General features: G+C 37.0%; 1 protein-coding gene across 6 annotated transcripts in view; it reads left to right on the top strand.

The window, feature by feature from the left end:
- Positions 1-18,882, top strand: part of DOCK10 (dedicator of cytokinesis 10) — a 263,841-nt gene that overhangs the window by 121,879 nt on the left and 123,080 nt on the right. For all 6 annotated transcript variants that reach the window (XM_088021536.1, XM_088021534.1, XM_088021535.1 and 3 more), the window contains exon 3: positions 1,579-1,668. In XM_088021536.1, coding sequence (XP_087877662.1) covers positions 1,579-1,668 — 90 coding nt within the window. The remainder of the gene's footprint in view (positions 1-1,578; positions 1,669-18,882) is intronic.

The raw sequence follows: 18,882 nt of genomic DNA on the forward strand, positions 1-18,882 counted from the left end.
AGTTTTCTCATTATGTTTTATCCTCTGATTTTGTCAGATTCACATGACATTCTTCCTCTTTCACAGTATCTAAACCCCATGCTCCAAAATATGCACATGCAGGCGCACACATGTGCGCGCACGCACACACACACACACGTGCTCACACATACCACACACACACTTACACTACACATACTTACACACACACCATCGTGCATCATCACATACCCACGCACACATACTCACAGACACTCCTGCAATACACCTAATCATGTATGCTTATGCAGACACACACACACACACACGCACGCACGCATAGAACCCACATATCCATACTCACACACACTCAACACACTTAACAAATATTTAAATACCCAACTAGACACTGAGGTTATAGTAGGGAACGAAAGAGACCCAGGTTCTTGCCTCAGGGAGCTTATATCAAGAGTGAAGCAAAAAGGCAATTTGAAGAAAACATGAGTCTCGAACTGAAAGAAAAAGTCTGATGCTGCTGTTGGTGGTGATCTTGTCCCAGCTCTGTGACCTCAGAAGACCAAATGCCCTCAGCCCCTTCCCTATCCATCTTCTCCAAAACTTAGAAGGGGTTTTGAGATTCTCATCTATTTCCTTAATTAGTCGAGAAAAAATGTCCTTCATCTAGAACAATTCAAATGAACTTTAGTTTGTGCTTTAGAAACTCTGATGAATCATTTGTGGATTTGGGGATATGCAAAGGAAAAGACCCCAAATGTTGGTGCCATGTATGTTAACGGACTCATCACCCCAGGGCCCCTGGAGCCACCAAGTAGTACAGATTAAGAAAGCTGGGGGCTGGTGAGGGAAAGCTACCGTTTTTAGGGTGTCCCACACTCCCCCCAGCTTGATGGAACTGAAGACTCTATGTCAAATAAGAAACAATCTATGAAATTCTGTTTTAGATGTTTTATTTTAAGATCTTTTATACTTTTAACTTACATCTATTCATTTAACGCAGAGTTGTTTGTTGAGCACTGAAGTTGAAAACATTTTGTTTATTTTAACAGAAGTAATGACACCAAAAGCGTAAGTTATTTTTTTCTTCAAGATCCAGGTTTACTGAACTCCTTTGCTTTCCTCCCACCCCTAAAATTGTGGCTGTGCACACACACACACACGCACGCACGCACACACACACACACATACACTCAGAGCTTCTAAAAAGGATTAACTTTACCTTGTGGATCTTCAAGAAATTATTTACAATATGATTAAAATCATGATGCTTTTGTAAGTTTTCTCCTTCACCTCAAATTTATTTTAGGAGCACAATAACAAAAAATAGAATAGAAGTAAGCTAGTCTAAACATATAGATGGCCCAAGTGTTGTCTTCTGCAGCGAAATAAAACAGCCTCAGATGATGAACTTCACTGATGGAGAGTAACATTGGTGAGCTGTCAAGAGAGTTGGCTCTTCTCTCCTAGAGAATGAAAGTTTCTCTGTCTTCTTTTACTGTTAGATGCTAAGATCTAAGGCATTTTTTTTTTTTTTTTTGGTATGGTGGGCTGCTCAATGCTTCTAAGTTGAAGAACATAATTTCTTTTTATCGTTCTTCCCAGACGGCCACGGTGTCTTGGGATATCCGGACATTGTACTCCACGGTACCTGAAGATGCAGAGCACAAAGCAGAAAATTTACTGGTGAAAGAGGTAAATGTGTGCTTCTAGTCCTTTATAAAGTTTTGTTTTCCCCTGGTGGTGCTCAATACAACTTCCTATTACTATTGTCTTCCTCTATTTTTCAGTAGAGAATTCCAGATGCTATGATTGATTGATGTCTTTCAGCAGGCATCACCTGTAGATTCTTTGCATTTTCCTGCTAATCAATTTTTCATTATCTGGTGACTCTTCAGGTTTTGGACTTTCTTTGCTTTTGCTTTTACATCCCTTAAAATCCTCACATTGAGGAGCATTTCTGTGTTCTTAATGGAAAGATTTGATTTTATTTTGTTTACCTAGACTGAGTTGTTGGCAAGGCCATAGGATGGGAGAATTTTGGATAACAGAGTTTCTATTTTAAGAGATAAATTTTCGGGGCGCCTGGGTGGCTCAGTCAGCCAAGTGTCTGCCTTTGGCTCAGGTCATGATCCCGGGGTCCTGGGATCAAGCCCCGCTTTGGGCTCCCTGCTTCTCCCTCTCCCTTGTCCCCTGCTCTTACTCTTTCTCGCTATTTCTCTCTCTGTCTCTCTCCTTCACAAATAAATCAATAAAATCTTTAGAAAAAGAGAGAGAGATACATTTTTTCAGTACTAACTATGAAAATAGTTCATGGTAAATCCCTGCAGCTATGATAAAAATCTGTTATTCTAGAATTTGCTTGCATTCATATGGTAAAGAGAGACCTACAAAACTGCTGCTTCTTCTAACCAAACCTAGGATGCTTTAGGGCAGCTACTTAGAAGATGCTTCTGGAGTGAATAAATGAAGCTAGTCCTTCCTTTACAGAAAATGCAGTGGGAAAATTCAGCACAGGTCAATCAAACTGAATCCTGAGAGAAAATGGTGTATCCCATTTAGGATTTAATTAAAGCTACATTCCATAGCAAAACCCTTTCTTAGCTCTTAAACACATGTGCATGAATGTAAGCTAGCTTTATTAGCATGCGTATTAATATCAATCTGTATTAATCATACATGCTTTATATTATACACTTCAGTCCAAGTCTTTTGCCATTAATTTACGGGTCTTTTTTTTTCCAATTCAGTATTTTTTCCCCAAAGTTCACATTAACTTACTGCCTTCTAAGGAGTTAAAAAAAAGGAAAAAGTACAGGTCCAGATAACATCAGGATATCTGGGTGTACTATTTTCATATTTACTGATAAAAGTAATAAATGTGACATCAGCACCATAATATTTTGTTTACAGTCACCTTAGAGGAAGTTTTCATATCTGGTAGGGCATCACAGTTTAAAAAAGAGTTGGCAAATCATTTTTTACACAAAAAATATCAGAACCGGTGAGACAAGGTCTGCAAAAGTTCTTACGTAAATATGTAAATAGGTGTTAACTTAGGTAAGGATTTGAAACGTTTATGATATTGAATTCATAACTGGGACTATTTAACCAGTTCTTCCTGAGTTTTTTTTCCCTGAAATACTGCACTTTTATATAAAGGTCTTTAACTTGTTGTTAAATTTATTTCTTTATAGTTTATAAATTTATTTCTTTGTAGTACTTTATACTTTTGTTGCAAATGTGAGAATTTTTTTAAAGATTTTATTTATTTATTTGAGATAGGGAAAGCACCGCATGAGAGAAAGAGAGATCATGAGCAGGGTGGAAGGGTAGAGGAAGAAGCAGACCCCCCCATTGAGCAGGGACCCCGATGCAGGACCCTATCCCAGGGCCTGAGATCATGACCTGAGCCAAAGGCAGACATTTAACCGACTGAGCCACCCAGGCACCCGCAAATGCGAGAATTTTTTTAAAACAAATTATTTTTCTTACTGTTCATTGCTGATATTTTTGAAAATATATTGACTTTTGAATATGTATACTAGCTCACTAAACTTCCTTATCCAAATAGTTCTTTTGTAATGTTAATTTTTGTTTTCCTTTTTACTTTATTTTTTTGCAGTTAGAGAGACACCACTTATGGTTCTTATTTGATTTTTAAGTATGTATCATATCATCTGCAAACAATTAAAATTTTCTTTGTTCCTGCCTTGTTTTATTATCTGATATCTCTGAAACGGTGTTGAATTATAATGCTCATATTGGACATCCTGTCTTAATTTTTATTTTAGAGGAAGGCCTTTAGCATCTTTGATGTTTTATGAAATTTGGTGTTATGACAGTTTCTGGCATAAAAGAAATGTCTAAGAAGGATCTTCCTTGGTCCCTTTAAGTGCTTCTAAAGATTGGCTACCCTATGGTATGAAATCCATATGCAGTCTTTTGGTATAATAGCTTTACCACTTGAATTCAGCTCAGGAATAAAATTAACAGGTTTCTGTCCTGTGGACCTATATTTGTATTTCTGGTGTAAACTTCCTTGTTCCAATTGTATTATTACCTTAACACTCTACTCCATTCGAATCGCTAATATTTTATTTCATACTTTTGAATTTATATTCCTGAGTGAAATTGGCTCTAGTTTTCTTCCTCACTTTGGTATTAGACAAGTGCTAGCTCTAAAAAATTGTGACACTCTCCAGATTTTTCTATCTTCTGGAATAAGAAAATAAGTGAAGTGAAACAGAGTATCTAGAAATATATCCAAGTAAATATGGCTACTTAATAAATGACAAACATGGCATTTCAAATTCTCAGATATCTCTCAAGGGTAGGTAATTTCAAAAATACCACTTGGTTATTCATTCTGTATGAAAATAAAGTTCTATCTCACATTAAGACAAAAATCAATTTCAGGTCAATAAAAACAATTTTAATTTTAAAAACAAAAAGATTAAAACTATAGGAGAACATTTTTAATCAGAAATTTAAGGGAAATGGACAGATTTAAGCAACTAAAAATCTTTTATATGATGAAGGGTGCCATAAATAAAACCAAAAGAAAATATTTAATCAGAGCATTTATTTGCAACTTATTATATCTTTTTGCCACACATACACATACTCTTAATTTTCAAAATCCTACAAATTAACAAGAAGAAGATAAATAACCCAAGAAAATATGAGCAAAAGACAGGAGCAGACAGTTCAAAAAGAGGAAATGCAGTTGGCCAAGGGGCACACAAAGTTGCCAACATTTACTTAGAGTCAGGAAAATATAAATTAAAACAAAAATTATGTATAATACTTGTATGAAGAATTTTAAGATGAATATTATTTAGTGACAGTGGGAATATAGGAAATAAACATTATCACACAGTGTTGGTAATATGTGCATGTCTATAACCTTTTGAAATGTAATTCCAGTGTATCTTTTAAGTAGTACATATAAATGTGTAACATGCGTATTATTGAAAAAAACACTAGAGCATAAAAATATAATTACAAGCATGAGTATTGCCACACTGAACAATTTGTAATATCACTTGATAAGGGTGGAGTTGAATAAACTTTGGCACATTTGTATTTTATAATAATATATAACCAATAAAAATGACATATTTAAATGTATTAACAGGGATGCCCATGATACGTTGTTAAGAGAAAGAAGTAAGTTGCATAATATATAGTATGTTAGCTTGAAGGTATAACACCTATAAATATATACACAAATATGGTTTATTTATATAAGGCTAGAAAAGTATTAAAATCTGTATAATAAACTTATAACATTGGTGATGTCACAAGTTTGGGATTGAAAGGGGAAGGGAGACATTGGTGTTCAGTTTATATGTTCCGTATTGTTGTGTTACAAATGTATTTTTGTAATTAAAAAAATGTTTTGGAAAAAATTAGTTCGAATATATCTTAAAATGCTGCCAGCATTGGAAGAAACCCAAGTCTCTCTCCTAAAATTTTCTTTAAAGTTAAAATCTAACTTTATTCTTTGAGTCATTAGTTAGTTGCCTTAAAGATTACATCAAATTCTTTTATTATTATTATTATTTTACTTTGATAATGAAAATATCATACAGAATGATCAGAATCCCCCGTGTATTTTGCTTATGATTCCACCTGCTGGGCTTCTCTGTCCCTCACAGAAGCCAATTAAATTCATCCCTTACAGTCCATTCATAACCACTTGTAATAGAACCACTATGGATTTATAAACATTTCCACAATTTTAGGGACTTTTCATTTCATGGTCTTTTTACCTCCTTCTGTGTGCGTTGGGTATTTGTCTATTTCTAGGTTTTCAGCAGTCTGCTTTAGGCTGCGAAAAATAGCTCTCACATGAACCAAGTGTTCTTAGCTGTCTTAACTGTTGGTCTCTGGTACCTGAGGCTCTGAGACCTTGGATTTGGTGGCCAGCCTGCTGCAGCCCTTGGCTCTTCACACCTGCTTGTTCTAGTATCTGGCATGCCTTCACGGTGGGGCCAGTCAGCTCAAATCCTAAATCTCAGGATGGGTTCAGAAACCCCACCCCCAATCCCTGGATCCAACCACAGTGTCAAGTTTAGCTACTTTCCCAGGGGAAGGGCAACCTAAAAAGCAGACCAGTACAACACTGGAGACATGTAAAGATATTCTAAGGTTCCTAGAGACCTTTAGTTTTGTTGTTGCTTTCCTGAACTTCTGTACCACGACTTCCAATGGCCAGATTGACCCCTGTATTTCCATAGTTTTTTGAGAACGTCAACTTCGGGGGAGAAGAGATTGACCACAAAATTTGCTTTTGTCTTGTTATTTCTTCTGGGGCAAAATTTCTCCCCTTTACCCTTGTTCCTGCCTTTCAATTGCTTGCAGCCTGGGGTTATTCCTGCTTTTCTCACTTCCACCCTTGGCTTCTCCTCTGTCCTAAGAACTGCTCCAAGGAGAAGTCAAGTACAGTGTCTTTTACCTTCGATCCCAGGTATCTGCCCAAAATTTTATGTTGCAAGTCTCAGGACAGAGCGTGTCTGGGCAACATGAATGAACCTTATGCTTTTCTCAACTGCGTGGATCTAAAGTAGAAAAAGGAAAAGAAAAGAAAGAAGAGGAAGCCTGGGAAGAAATTACTTTCTTCCCTGCTAATTTTTCTGTATCACTAGCTGTGAAAACTGCCAGTTTGCTTGGTTTTAAGGATGGGAATAAAGGGAAGCCTGTACTTACAGGATAGGAAGAAAAAAAAAACCCAGTTACAAATATCACATGATAATAATAGAACATGAATAGTCAAGCCTGGAGAGAGCAGATAAAAATAAAGGGTCACCAGAGAGCTGGGTTAAGACTGAGAAATGATCCCAGAGAATTATGCTGGCCAGAAGTCTCGACCCCAATAGGTAACAGCAGCTAACCTTTATCGACGACTTTCTTTGTGCCAGATACACTTCTAAGGCCTGTACTTGCAGTGATTATAAACATATGTTGCTGCAGCAGCAATTTGTAATGACGAGGAAACTTTTATTGAAAGATTAAGCGAGTATTCAGCATCACACAGCTGGGACAGATCCAGCGTCCCCACCCTTGCTGTGCAATCACAGTGGCCTCCGGCCTCTTAACCATGATGCTAAGTGCCCAGAAGATGCTTTACTACAAGCTGTCCTCCGGAAGGACTACGGCCCTCAGTCTCCTCCCTGACAATCCCACTCATTTTGGCCTGGTAACTCTGATGCATATAGTTAATGACCCACACTTTGAGAAACATTGCTGGGTTTTGAAACCAGATTAAGCCAGCACTGAAATGAATTCATTGACGTTTTGCAGAAACACGTGTTTCCCTTACAGCCTCTGCATCATTGCATTAAGCAACCTTTGTGGTCCTCTCTGCAATAAGTGCCCTGTAGCTCCCCACGGGGTGGCGAGGACAAATACCGTGGTTGCTAAGCAGTAAACTGGCATGAATCCAATTTAAACACATCCAGTTCAATACTGATTTTGAATCATCTCTCACTTCACTCCACCTTGACAATTCTCAGCTCCTTTTGAAAGGCAGCGAGCTTTCTTTTCTTTTTTTTAATCTGGAATGACTTCATATTTTTAATAGGAGTTTAAATAAAATGAACAGTCTGTCCCTTTTCTGTTTTATCTGTTATTAATTCTCTTCCCTGTCGATTCACTATGTCTAAATATTCCCCGCACAAGAGTATAGGTTTATTTCACTAAAGCACTTCACAAAGTTATGATAAATTATCATCAAGCCATCATTGAGCAACATAGTACATATCCGTATATTTTTTAGCACTCTGTGTAATAGGTCTTACTACCTCACTTTACAGCCTAGAAAACAGGTTCTGAATGATTGATTAACTTGTCCCACTTCACTCAGAGTCGTAATTAAGGCCCTGGTCTCTCTGACCCCCATGCTCCATGTCTTTACCAACTTGGCTACCTCTGACCCTTTGAGAAATTCCTTTAAACCATGCATTTAAAAGCCTGATCTGATGAGGGTATTTCCACTGTTCACAAGGGAATATGTCCTTCACATTTAACTTTTTCTGCCTCCGTTTCTTTATCTTTAAATAAGCACATTAATAGTTCTAATACTGTGTTCTAAAAATAAATACAGAAATGATATGAAAACACTTGGAGAATAACAACTGGGGAGCAGCATCTTTATCTGATTCTCCTAAGTGCCTTAAAATCAACATCTATAAACATAAAAAAAACAAAACACTTCTGTGATAAAGCAAGCACCACCCCTCCCACTGAGGGTTGGGGGAGCAATTAAAGAGATCTATAAACAGGATGCAGACTTCTTAAGCAAAACTTCTATAGCGAAGTTTTCATTTTAATATACACAACAGAATAATATAAAGCCAGTAGCTCAGAACACTAATTAAAACTAAGCTCTCGGTTAGGTCTCTCTTAACAAAGAGAATGAAAGCGGGCAATTGAGAATTGAGATACTGTGACCCAACAGGGAGCAAGGGTCTAGGGACCACCTCACCCGAATGCCTGAGAGAAATACTGACAAAATACTAAGGTATAGCAAGTTACTCTGCCAACAAAGCCCTCTCCAATTTCTGGAAACCCATCTGCTGCAGGAGTAGAATAATGATGAAGTAAGAAGTAAATCATGAATTCAAGAATGCAAGCCTCACTTCGGTCAAGACATAAAACACTTGGGGATGTTAAGAGTCATAAAAACATGAAAAGAATAGAAGCAAAAAAAATTAATATTAAAAAAATAAAGAATAGAAGCAAATATCTACTTACTTTTTTTTAAAGTTTAGAGCCCAGTGCGGGGCTTGAACTTGCAACCTTGAGATCAAGACCTGAGCTGAGATCGAGTCAGATGCTTAATGGACTGAGCCACCCAGATGCCCCTACATTTACTTCTATATATGAATACACACACACACACACACACACACACACACACACACACACACACACAGATTATGTACTATCCTCATACAGATAGTATTAGGTTGTTAGGGCAAGGAAAAGTTTAGATTGTAAGCAGGTTCTAGACCAGAAATACTGGCTTCTCTAGGGGAAAAAAAATAATGAAATAAGACCCAAGACTGAACAGGAAGTACAAATCAAACTCAATGCAGAAATCTCTAGGCTTTGGTAGAAAATCCACACTAAAAACCAACAGAACAAATGGTTGAGATCAGAGTAGACACCAATTTCACAGACGCACAGAATGTTCTGCAGAAAGCCAGGTCTGCAGGATGTCCACAGGACACACACACACACACACACACACACACACACTCAGTCTTTAACTTGCTAATATCCATGGAGATTATCTCAGAAGAGAATATGACATGTAGTATTTCCCATATTTATTTTACCATGAAGAAATTCTGTCCATTTTCCCCACATCTCTTGAAAACCATCTGAGAAATTCCGATGTGAATCTGAGGGAAGGAGATCATCAGAAACTAGGAACACAGTACAGCTCAAGTGAAACAGAATCTATTAGGTGAAAGGGCGCCTGAGTCGCTCAGTAGGTTAAGCGTCTGCCTTCGGCTCAGGTCCTGATCTCAGGGTCCTGGGATCGAGCTCTGCATCCAGGTCCCTGCTCAGCGGGGAGTCTGCTTCTCCTTCTCTCTCCACCTCTCCTCCCGCTGATATTCTCTCTCTCTCTCATAAATAAATAAAATCTTTTTTAAAAATCTTTAAAAATATAATCTATTAGGGGTGCCTCGGTGGCTCAGTCGTTAAGCGTCTGCCTTTGGCTCAGGTCATGATCCCAGAATCCTGGGATGGAGCCCCGCATCAGACTCCCTGCTCAGTGGTAAGCCTGCTTCTCTCTCTCCCACTCCCCCTGCTTGTGTTCCCTCTCTCACTGTCTCTCTCTCTCTCTGTCAAATAAACAAATAAAATCTTTAAAAAAATAATCTATTAGATGAAACTTGACATGCATTTCATTAAGGCGGATGGTGGTGAAGAGAAAAGGAATACTACAGCTCCCAAAAGATCGAATAAATTATTTCTTTCTTTTCATGGGCAAACCTCTTACCATTTGTATCAAAATTGTCTATCTTTGTCCAGAGGGTAAACCTCTCGGAATACTGGGACACAACCCCAGATACACCCCATGTTTCAGTTGTTCTATGGACTTATCCTCATGAAGCAAATCAAAAATATACACAAGGTTAATTTCAAAGTTTGTAGTAAATAATAATACTCATAAAGTTCAGAATAGCACCTTTTTCCAGCCCTTAAATTTCTCCTCGCAACCCCTTACTTAATTATTGGATTTTTTTTTTCGTCTGAGAAGCAAATGTGAACTCAGTGGCTTAAACAACCTACTCCTTTAGAGTTCAGTTGGGTGAAGATGGTTACCCTGTCTTTACAAAGGGTTAAGTTCTTCACATAGAAAATTCCTCTTCCACTGATTTATGCTGTTACTGTGGATCACATACCAAGTGTCTGCAGTGAAGGGCCTTGTCCACTGCATGAAAGATTGGACCAGGTTTATTATTCAACAGCAAACACTTACTAAGTTGTTGATACCAAGTGGACATAACACAGTCCTTGCCTTCAAGGAGCTTACCACCAGGCAAGAAATAACAGACCAGTGATCAGATTTTTCCAAAGCAATCTTACAAGTACCCCTGGAGTATTACTATAAAATAGAGAGATGAGGTAAGGTTCACACGGTAGAAAAAATTAGCTAAAAACAGACCAGAGAATGGGTTGGCTTGCTTATGTCAGAGGGGTGAATAAGACTGAAGAGAAGCTGGACAGATAGACGACTATTTATTTTAATAGTCCGGCTGGGTTAAAGACCTACACTAATATATGGCAGTGTGATAGTGGTAATAGTAAAGGGTTATTACAGAGACGGAATTGACAGAAGTTGGTGCCTGAAAAGAAAGCAAAGGAGAGGAATATGGTGGCAACCACTCCCACATGTCTGCGTTGGGCTATTAGCTGGATAGTTGTGCCAGTAATTTAAATAAGATGCCCAGAAGAAAGTAAAGATTGCTCAAGCAGGGATGGATGAAACAAATGAGATAATGTCACTGGCCAACATGCATATAGAGACAGAGATGCCCGAGAAGGAGATAAATAGGTAGGTCTCAATGCAGGAGGAAGGGGTAGGCAGTTGGTCTGGTTTTGAAAAGTAGAAGCTTTGAGCCTGGAACAGTTTACCAGGAGTGCCATGGGGACTTGGCTGGGGCTGAGGGGAAGGTCCTTGGGCTACACTCTCACTTAAGGCGCTAGTAAGGAAGGCACTGCTCAGGAGGCAGAGATGGAGTGGACAGGGAGATGAAGAAAACAAGAAAAAATTGATTTCTCAGAATTAAAGAAAAGTCCATTGCAACCATGAGTCAATGGTACAAAATGCCAAAGAGGTATCACATAAGGAAGGGCACATTGGATTTGGTAAATCAGTCATTGGCAGTTCTTTTTTTTTTTAATTCCATTAATTAACACACAGTGTATTACTAGTTTCAGAGGTAGAGTTCAGTGATTCATCAGTTGTGTACAACACCCAGTGCTCATTACACCATGTGTCCTTCTTAGTGTCCATGACTCGGTCATCCCATCTCCCATCCCCCAACCCCCCTCCCCTCCGGCAACACTCAGCCTGTTTCCTATGGTCAAGAGTCTCCCATGGTTTGTCTCCCTCTCTGATTTCATCTTCTTTTATTTTTCCCTCCCTTCCCCTATGATCCTCTGTTTTATTTCTTAAGTTCCACATATGAGGGAGATCATATAATTATCTTTCTCTGGTTGACTTATTTCACTTAGCATAATGCCCTCTAGTTACATCTATGTCATATATATATATATCACATCTTCTTTATCCATTCATCTGTCGATGGACATCTGGGCTCCTTCCACAGTTTGGCTATTGTGGACATTGCTGCTATGAATATTGGGGTGCAGGTGCCCCTTTGGATCACTACATTTGTATCTTTGGGGTAAATACCTAGTTGTGTACTTGCTGGGTTGTAGGGTAGCTCTGACTGGCAGTTCTTTAACAGAACATTTTCAGAGGCTAAGAGCACAACCTGATTACAGTGGGTTAAACTCTGAAAAGATGTGTAATCTTTTTTATTGTTATGTTAATCACCATACATTACATCATTAGTTTTTGGTGCAGTGTTCCATGATTCATTGTTTGTTCATAACACCCAGTGCTCCATGCAGAACGTGCCCTCCTCAATACCCATCACCAGGCTAACCCATCCCCCCACCCCCCTCCCCTCTAGAACCCTCAGTTTGTTTTTCAGAGTTCATCATCTCTCATGGTTCGTCTCCCCCTCTGACATACTCCCCTTTTCTTCCTCTCCTGTTATCTTCTTCTTTTTCTTTTTTCTTAAAATATGTTGCGTTATTTGTTTCAGAAGTACAGATCTGTGATTCAACAGTCTTGCACAATTCACAGCGCTCACCGTAGCACAATCTTATCAAACAAGGTGTTAGTACATTGTTGTCTCTTTATCTACAAAGCACTTTGAGAGTAAACCCAATAAAAGTACCGGAATCCTTCAGTCAAAATACTCTATGCATACCAAAGTTAAAAATATTTCAGTAGGCTGTCACATTGTATACTAAAATATTGCTTAATTTGTTAAGGGAAATTTTATAAACATAAAAAATAATATGATAAAATGAGTATAATATTGAAAAAGAAATTTCTTCCTCTGCCTCTTCTTCCTTTTCCACCATTGGGACCCAGATAGATAGCATTCAACTAATTCAAGAGAAAATTATAAACATTCAAGGTAGAAGATGCATCATGTTAAGAAGTAAAGGATATATTACAGAATTTGGATCCCAGACATGGGAAAGAAAAGTTTGGGAAGAGGAGGATTGGCTATGATTTAAAATGTATTTCATGCTGCCCATTTTTGTTAACTAAAAGAAACATATCTAACTAGAATGAAATGTATCCTGTTTCAAGAAAATAAGGAATTCCATTTCTCACTTTTATGGTTAAAATAATTTTATGTGCTTCATGTTTAATTTTGAACTGAATATTATGGGCATTGATAAAGAAACCATTCTTTTAGTCAAAGTGACTTTGTACTTTGCACAAATTGTTTGAATCTCATATGTAGAATAATGTGCACTCAAACTTACTCAGAAATAAGAATAAATGTTTTAATAAATGATTGGGGGCTTTTTTTTGCATGTATAAATTAAGTAAAAATGAGTGCCGTTTTCTGATTCTGAATCATTAGGCAGCAAATGAACGATTCTAAGGCATTCATTCACTTTCCACCAGAGCGCAACTAGCATGGTTTTCCTCACTGTAGAACTAACTCCTTTGATATAACATCAGAACTACCTGCACAATTTAAATTACTGAAAGCTATTGGGGAAAATGTAACTAAAAAACAAGACAACTCTCCGGATTAAAGAAAAACCATAATCCTTTTTTTTCTTATACTGTACATTTTTATTAATGTTTCTGTGGCAGTTAAAAAACATGGCCCTTATATTCTTTGGTAATTCTTCTATCTAGAGGTAGGTTCTAGGTCCCTCCCTTTATTTTTTTTAATTATGTTATGTTAATCACCATACATTACATCATTAGTTTTTGTTGTAGTGTTCCATGATTCATTGTTTGCGTATAACACCCAGTGCTCCATGCAGAGTGTTCCCTCTTTAATACCCATCACCAGGCTAACGCATCCCCCCACCACCCTCCCCTAAGGAACCCTCAGTTTTTTTCTCAGAGTCCATAGTCTCTCATGGTTTGTCCCCCCCTTCGATTTCCCCCCTTCATTTTTCCCTTCCTACTATCTTCTTTTTTTTTAAACATATAATGTATTATTTGTTTCTGAGGTACAGGTCTGTGATTCAACAGTCTTACACAATTCACAGTGCTCACTATAGCACATACCTCCCTGATGTCTATCACCCAGCCACCCCATCCCTCCCACCCCCCACCATAATCCTTTCTTAATAAAATTAGTGTGAATAGAAAAAAATTTGTTTCTGTTTTGAAGAACGGGGCCCTTAATTCACTGATAAGGCTTTGTTGGAGGTTACGGGACTTTTCATTTTGTGTGTACCTTTTAAAAGTGAACTTGTAAGTTAAGCTATATTTATTTTGCAACTTCAAGTAATGGAAAAATGAGATCAAAATTTGTTATTGTCCTATATTGGACCTATCTTATTTATGTATAATAATTTTGTTTCTATCATGGCCAGAACAAAATGGATCACCCATTTTAATTTTTACACTACATGTATAACACTAAAGATAATAAACATACAAAAGTTGATAAAGGTAAATTCAAATGCATTTATTTTTTAGTGGCATTGGGATAAAATGTATATAGAAAACCCTGGTGAAAACAAAATAGTTTTGAGTTTTACATTAACGACCTTGAAATTTATTGTCTTAATGTCTCACCACCAAAATCCCTAGAATAATAGTTTTGCTTCCAGATATGCAAAACTGTCCCAGCTCTAAATTGGCTTCCTCTTCGCTACAATAAAAATCATCCTATAATATTTAGTGGCAAGTGGATGGAAACACAGAAGTACAAGTCTGAAACTCTGACGTATAAAAATTTTTAAAAAGAACCCATTTTAAGTTTGAACATAAAAATTTCAATCATATTGAATTACAACCCAGATTTTATGCCTTACATGAAAAGAATGATTTCGATCATAAAATCACCAAGGTTTTTAGTACTATCCATTATCCATATCTTGACAAATCACTTGTGAGCTCTAGCTGGGAAATTAGAATGTATGTTCCTGGGTCAGGCACAGGTGTGATTTATGAAAGTCTAATTTTACAGTTTGCTCAACAGCTATTTTGATTCGCTTCCAATTTAGGTAACAATTTAGGCTGCTCTATAATTCAAAGTAGCAAAATAGTTGAAAAGTGATTCTCATTTATGATTGGCATTTGATAGGACATTCTGTTTTACATTGTACATGCATATTTACATCCATAGTAACACTGTCTAGTATCAAGCAGTATTTAAAAACTCAGACCCAAAATCCATTATTCTTTGGATTATACCAGGATTTCTGAAATTGAGTCATATCTATAGTTACATCGCTTATTTTGTCCAAACATTTTTCTTTCTTTACCAAGACTGTAGTATAAGTGGTAAAAAATCATTGTGTTCAACTTATTTTTGTACGGTAAAAATTATTTCCTTTTAAAGGAATACACAGATGCGATCCAACTAAAGAAAAAAAAATATTTTCAGTGCCTTTTCTCTTTTTCTCTAAAATATCAACATATTGAGTGACCACATGTCTTGGTTGCAGTTATAGTCTCATGTTCTACCTGCTGGCCTGGCTAATAGCCCCTTCTCTCACTTTGTAGTGTCTCAGTGTGGACAATAAATTATCCAGGCACCTTTTCAATATATAATTTGCCTAAACTCACTTAATTTCATGATGTTACATTTTCAAAATTTATACAATAGGCATAATTACTTCTAAACTTAATAAAGACTGGCATGAATGTGAAATTACCACCATCATTTTACAAATACAGAATTAATTCCAGTGGTGACTCAGGGTCAAAACGAACACCTTTTGTGGTTGCATACATCTTTCTGGCAAGAAACTAGTCATGTAATTAAATAAACCTCTACAGCCAGAAAGAAAAAGAATTTTGCATCTGAAAAGCCATTTATTACCTGCTTATTACTCTGTAGCCAGAATCTAATAATCAGCCCTTTTAAGAGATGGACAAATTACATTGACAAACCCAAATTGCTATTTGAGGTAAGTAACATGATTTGAATTGATTCTGATGATTCTCTAAAGAGAAGAGGAGAGGAAAAAAATGAAATATTTTCTTTATAGTATTTTAGGGGGCCCTTTACAATTGCCCAATCTTTTCTAAAGTATTTAGATTTGTAGAACTTTCATTGTGTCATGTTTAGTTATTTCTAAAAGAAAAACGATACAGGAAATCCATTCATTCAAATAAATATTGAATGTCCATTATAAATAAAAATGCCATGCTAGAGATGATATGCCCGCTGGTCTTTCAGTTGGAGGGTAACATCAATTACTAGAGCCCACTGTATGAAGTCAGGACCCTAATGCTTTCAGTTCATAGGCAAACAGCACAAGGACCACATTGTCACTCCATAGAATGACATGGAATGATGGATTTAGGGGCCCCCATAGAGATTCTGATTCAGTGGATCTCATGTGGGACCCAGGAATCTGCATTTTAATTAACAATCCCTAATAATTAATGAACACGATGCAATTCAGGAAGCATTATCCTAATGATATAAAAGCCTTCAAGCATGTTGACCTTGTTCAGAACTTTTGTGTCTAAATGCGTTAACAGCAGAGATAGCAAGCATAAAAGCTGAACAAGCAAACATAATAAATTAATAAAATGTGAATTGGGGCATTGCTGTTTAGAAAAATTCACCAGCTCAGCACACTTTTGCTAGATATTCACAGTCTTCACCTTTGAAGTAGATGGTGGAAGCCTCCAAGGATGAGGAGTTGGTATTTTGAAATCCGTATCATGGGCTAGGTAGTTAATAATGGGGAAATGGAACTCTTACAGTAACAAGCAGAGTGGTAGCCTGGGACTTTGAATTTGCAACAGGTCCTTTCAGCTTAGTTGTCGGACAAAGAAGAGTTGTAGTCAAAATTAAAATAGTTCTTAATGAGAGTGACTGTGTGGGCTGGAACAAAGGACAGAGAATAATTTTCTATGCGTAACATTTCCAAAATGCCATTACTACGTAGGAGAAACATTTATGTGTTTGTAAAATGCACTGGCTTTCTCAGAATCCAAGAAATCACAGATTTAGGATTTTTAAGGGTCATCTACACCACCCCTAATCCTCGTCTACCCACCACCAGATACATGAAACATAGCAAATAAATTCAGAAGGAATTTTATTAAAGCTGATTTCTTTGATAATCAGAACTAATATGTCTCTCCAAAGCTGTACTTCATAAATCAAGAAAAAATAGTTGCTATTATCAACTATTGTGAATGTGAATTATACACTGAGTCAAACATGCTGGGAAAACTGGTTATTTTTAAAGCAAGTATTTATTAAGTACTTACCCTATGTTGCTTTATAGGAAGTATCTTCTTAGATCCTTACGAAGTTGGTATTACTTAGGCGGATAAGGGAATTTAAAGATACTAAGTTATTTAATTGAAATCCCACAGCTAATACCAAAATTCAAAACCAGGTTTGTCTGACTCCAAGATGGAAGCAGAAATACTATATAAACATCTGGAATGATGGTCCAGATGTGCCTAAAGGAAAAAAGAAGTCTGCAATCATCAAACAATTCATAAATTAGCTGAATGGACTTTTAGAGTCAGACAAATCCAATTTGAAATCCTACTTCTATCATGTGTGGGACCTTTGGCAATGATCTGAGCCTCTCCTTGCCTCTGTGATTTATAAAATAGAAATAAAATCTCATAGAGTTCTTATTAAAATCATATGTAACGCACCTAGTAGTGTGATATCTGACAAGTAGATGCCACTCCAAACCAGAAAACAAGTACTTCTTTGCTAGACTACAGTAATATAAGAAAGTTCCACATTCATTTTGGGTCAGTGGAATTCAGGATATACACATCTCGGATTCAGTTAAGCCTGTGGCATCTTGTGATTATCTGTGAAATACTCATGAAGTATACATGTTTATTGCGTCTAAACATAGATACTGTCCGTAGCAAGAAAGGATAATGAGTAAATCAGTGCATCTGTGTCCCATTAAACCTCCAGATTAGGGAGTGTAGAGATGGATATTATGGGACAGAGATTTCTCAATCCAGTCTAATATTCTGATTGTTCATTACCTAAATCTGAGATCCTAATAAATGAAATGATTTGACCAAAAGTCATGTTGAAAGGCAGTATTAGTGGGTTTGTTCCAGAACAAGAAGAAAGCTATATAGCTCCCGGTTCAGAGTTGTCCCCTCGATTTGCCTTTATCTTATAACAAATATACGTTGTTTGGGCAGGTTTTTTTTTTACCAAGAATCCTTAAAATATTTGGAGTACTCTGTCCTAAGAAAATAACCCCAAAGGGGTGAGCCTTGGGGGAGGGTAAGAGGACCAAATACTCTGAATATTCATTTTTTTGGAAAAATTCTCATTTTTTATAAGAGACTCATTTTTATTAAAGAAAACCTCATATCTTCTACAATGGCACAAAATTTGAAGAGCCATAATAACCGCTGTGTCCTGTTCTAGGAGTCTTTCCTCAAATGTTAGCCTCTCTGAAGTACCCACCCTAACCATTCTATTAAATTGGCCCTCTTCCCCCAACTCTATCCATGTTCCTCTTCTGCTTTTTTTTTTCACATGACAGTTACCATTTTCTAACATGTACATGGTATACTTATTTTGTGTTTATTGACCAGCTCTTCACAAGGGCATAACTTTCAAAAGGGCATGCATTTTTGTCCCTTGTTCACTGTTGTATTCACATCACCTAGAACAACCCAGTAAGCATTCAGTGATGTTTGTTGAATGAATGAATGACCTCCAAAACTAGGACACTGGGTCAGTAAATTACAGAATGATATTTTATTCTACTTATTTAAAACGGTCATAAAGTTTAGAAAGCCAACGTAAAAATATCTAGAATATGCCATTAAGTGAATTAAAAAACAACATTCAAGTTCAGATATACACTCAGAGGGGAACCAGGTAAAACTATGGACCAGAAAAAAAGATTGAAAGGGAATGCAAAAAGGGAGTGGGTTTTATGCTTTTTGTTTTCCATTTTTAAATATATTTTGTTGCATTTGAGAGCTGTCACCAGGAATAGGGAAAAGGCAGGAAGAGAAGAAAGAACTGTGATCGTGAACATTCCGTCCCCATGGCCTTGGGATGCCGCGGGCCCATATGCTCCTTGCCTGAATCCTTGGCATCTTTATCTAAAATGAAGATGGAACTTTTTAGCCAA

Source organism: Eumetopias jubatus, unplaced genomic scaffold (assembly GCF_037043125.1).
Source record: "Eumetopias jubatus isolate StellerSeaLion01/CBP00866 unplaced genomic scaffold, mEumJub1_p1.0 scaffold_3, whole genome shotgun sequence".
NCBI classification, from domain to species: Eukaryota; Metazoa; Chordata; class Mammalia; order Carnivora; family Otariidae; genus Eumetopias; species Eumetopias jubatus.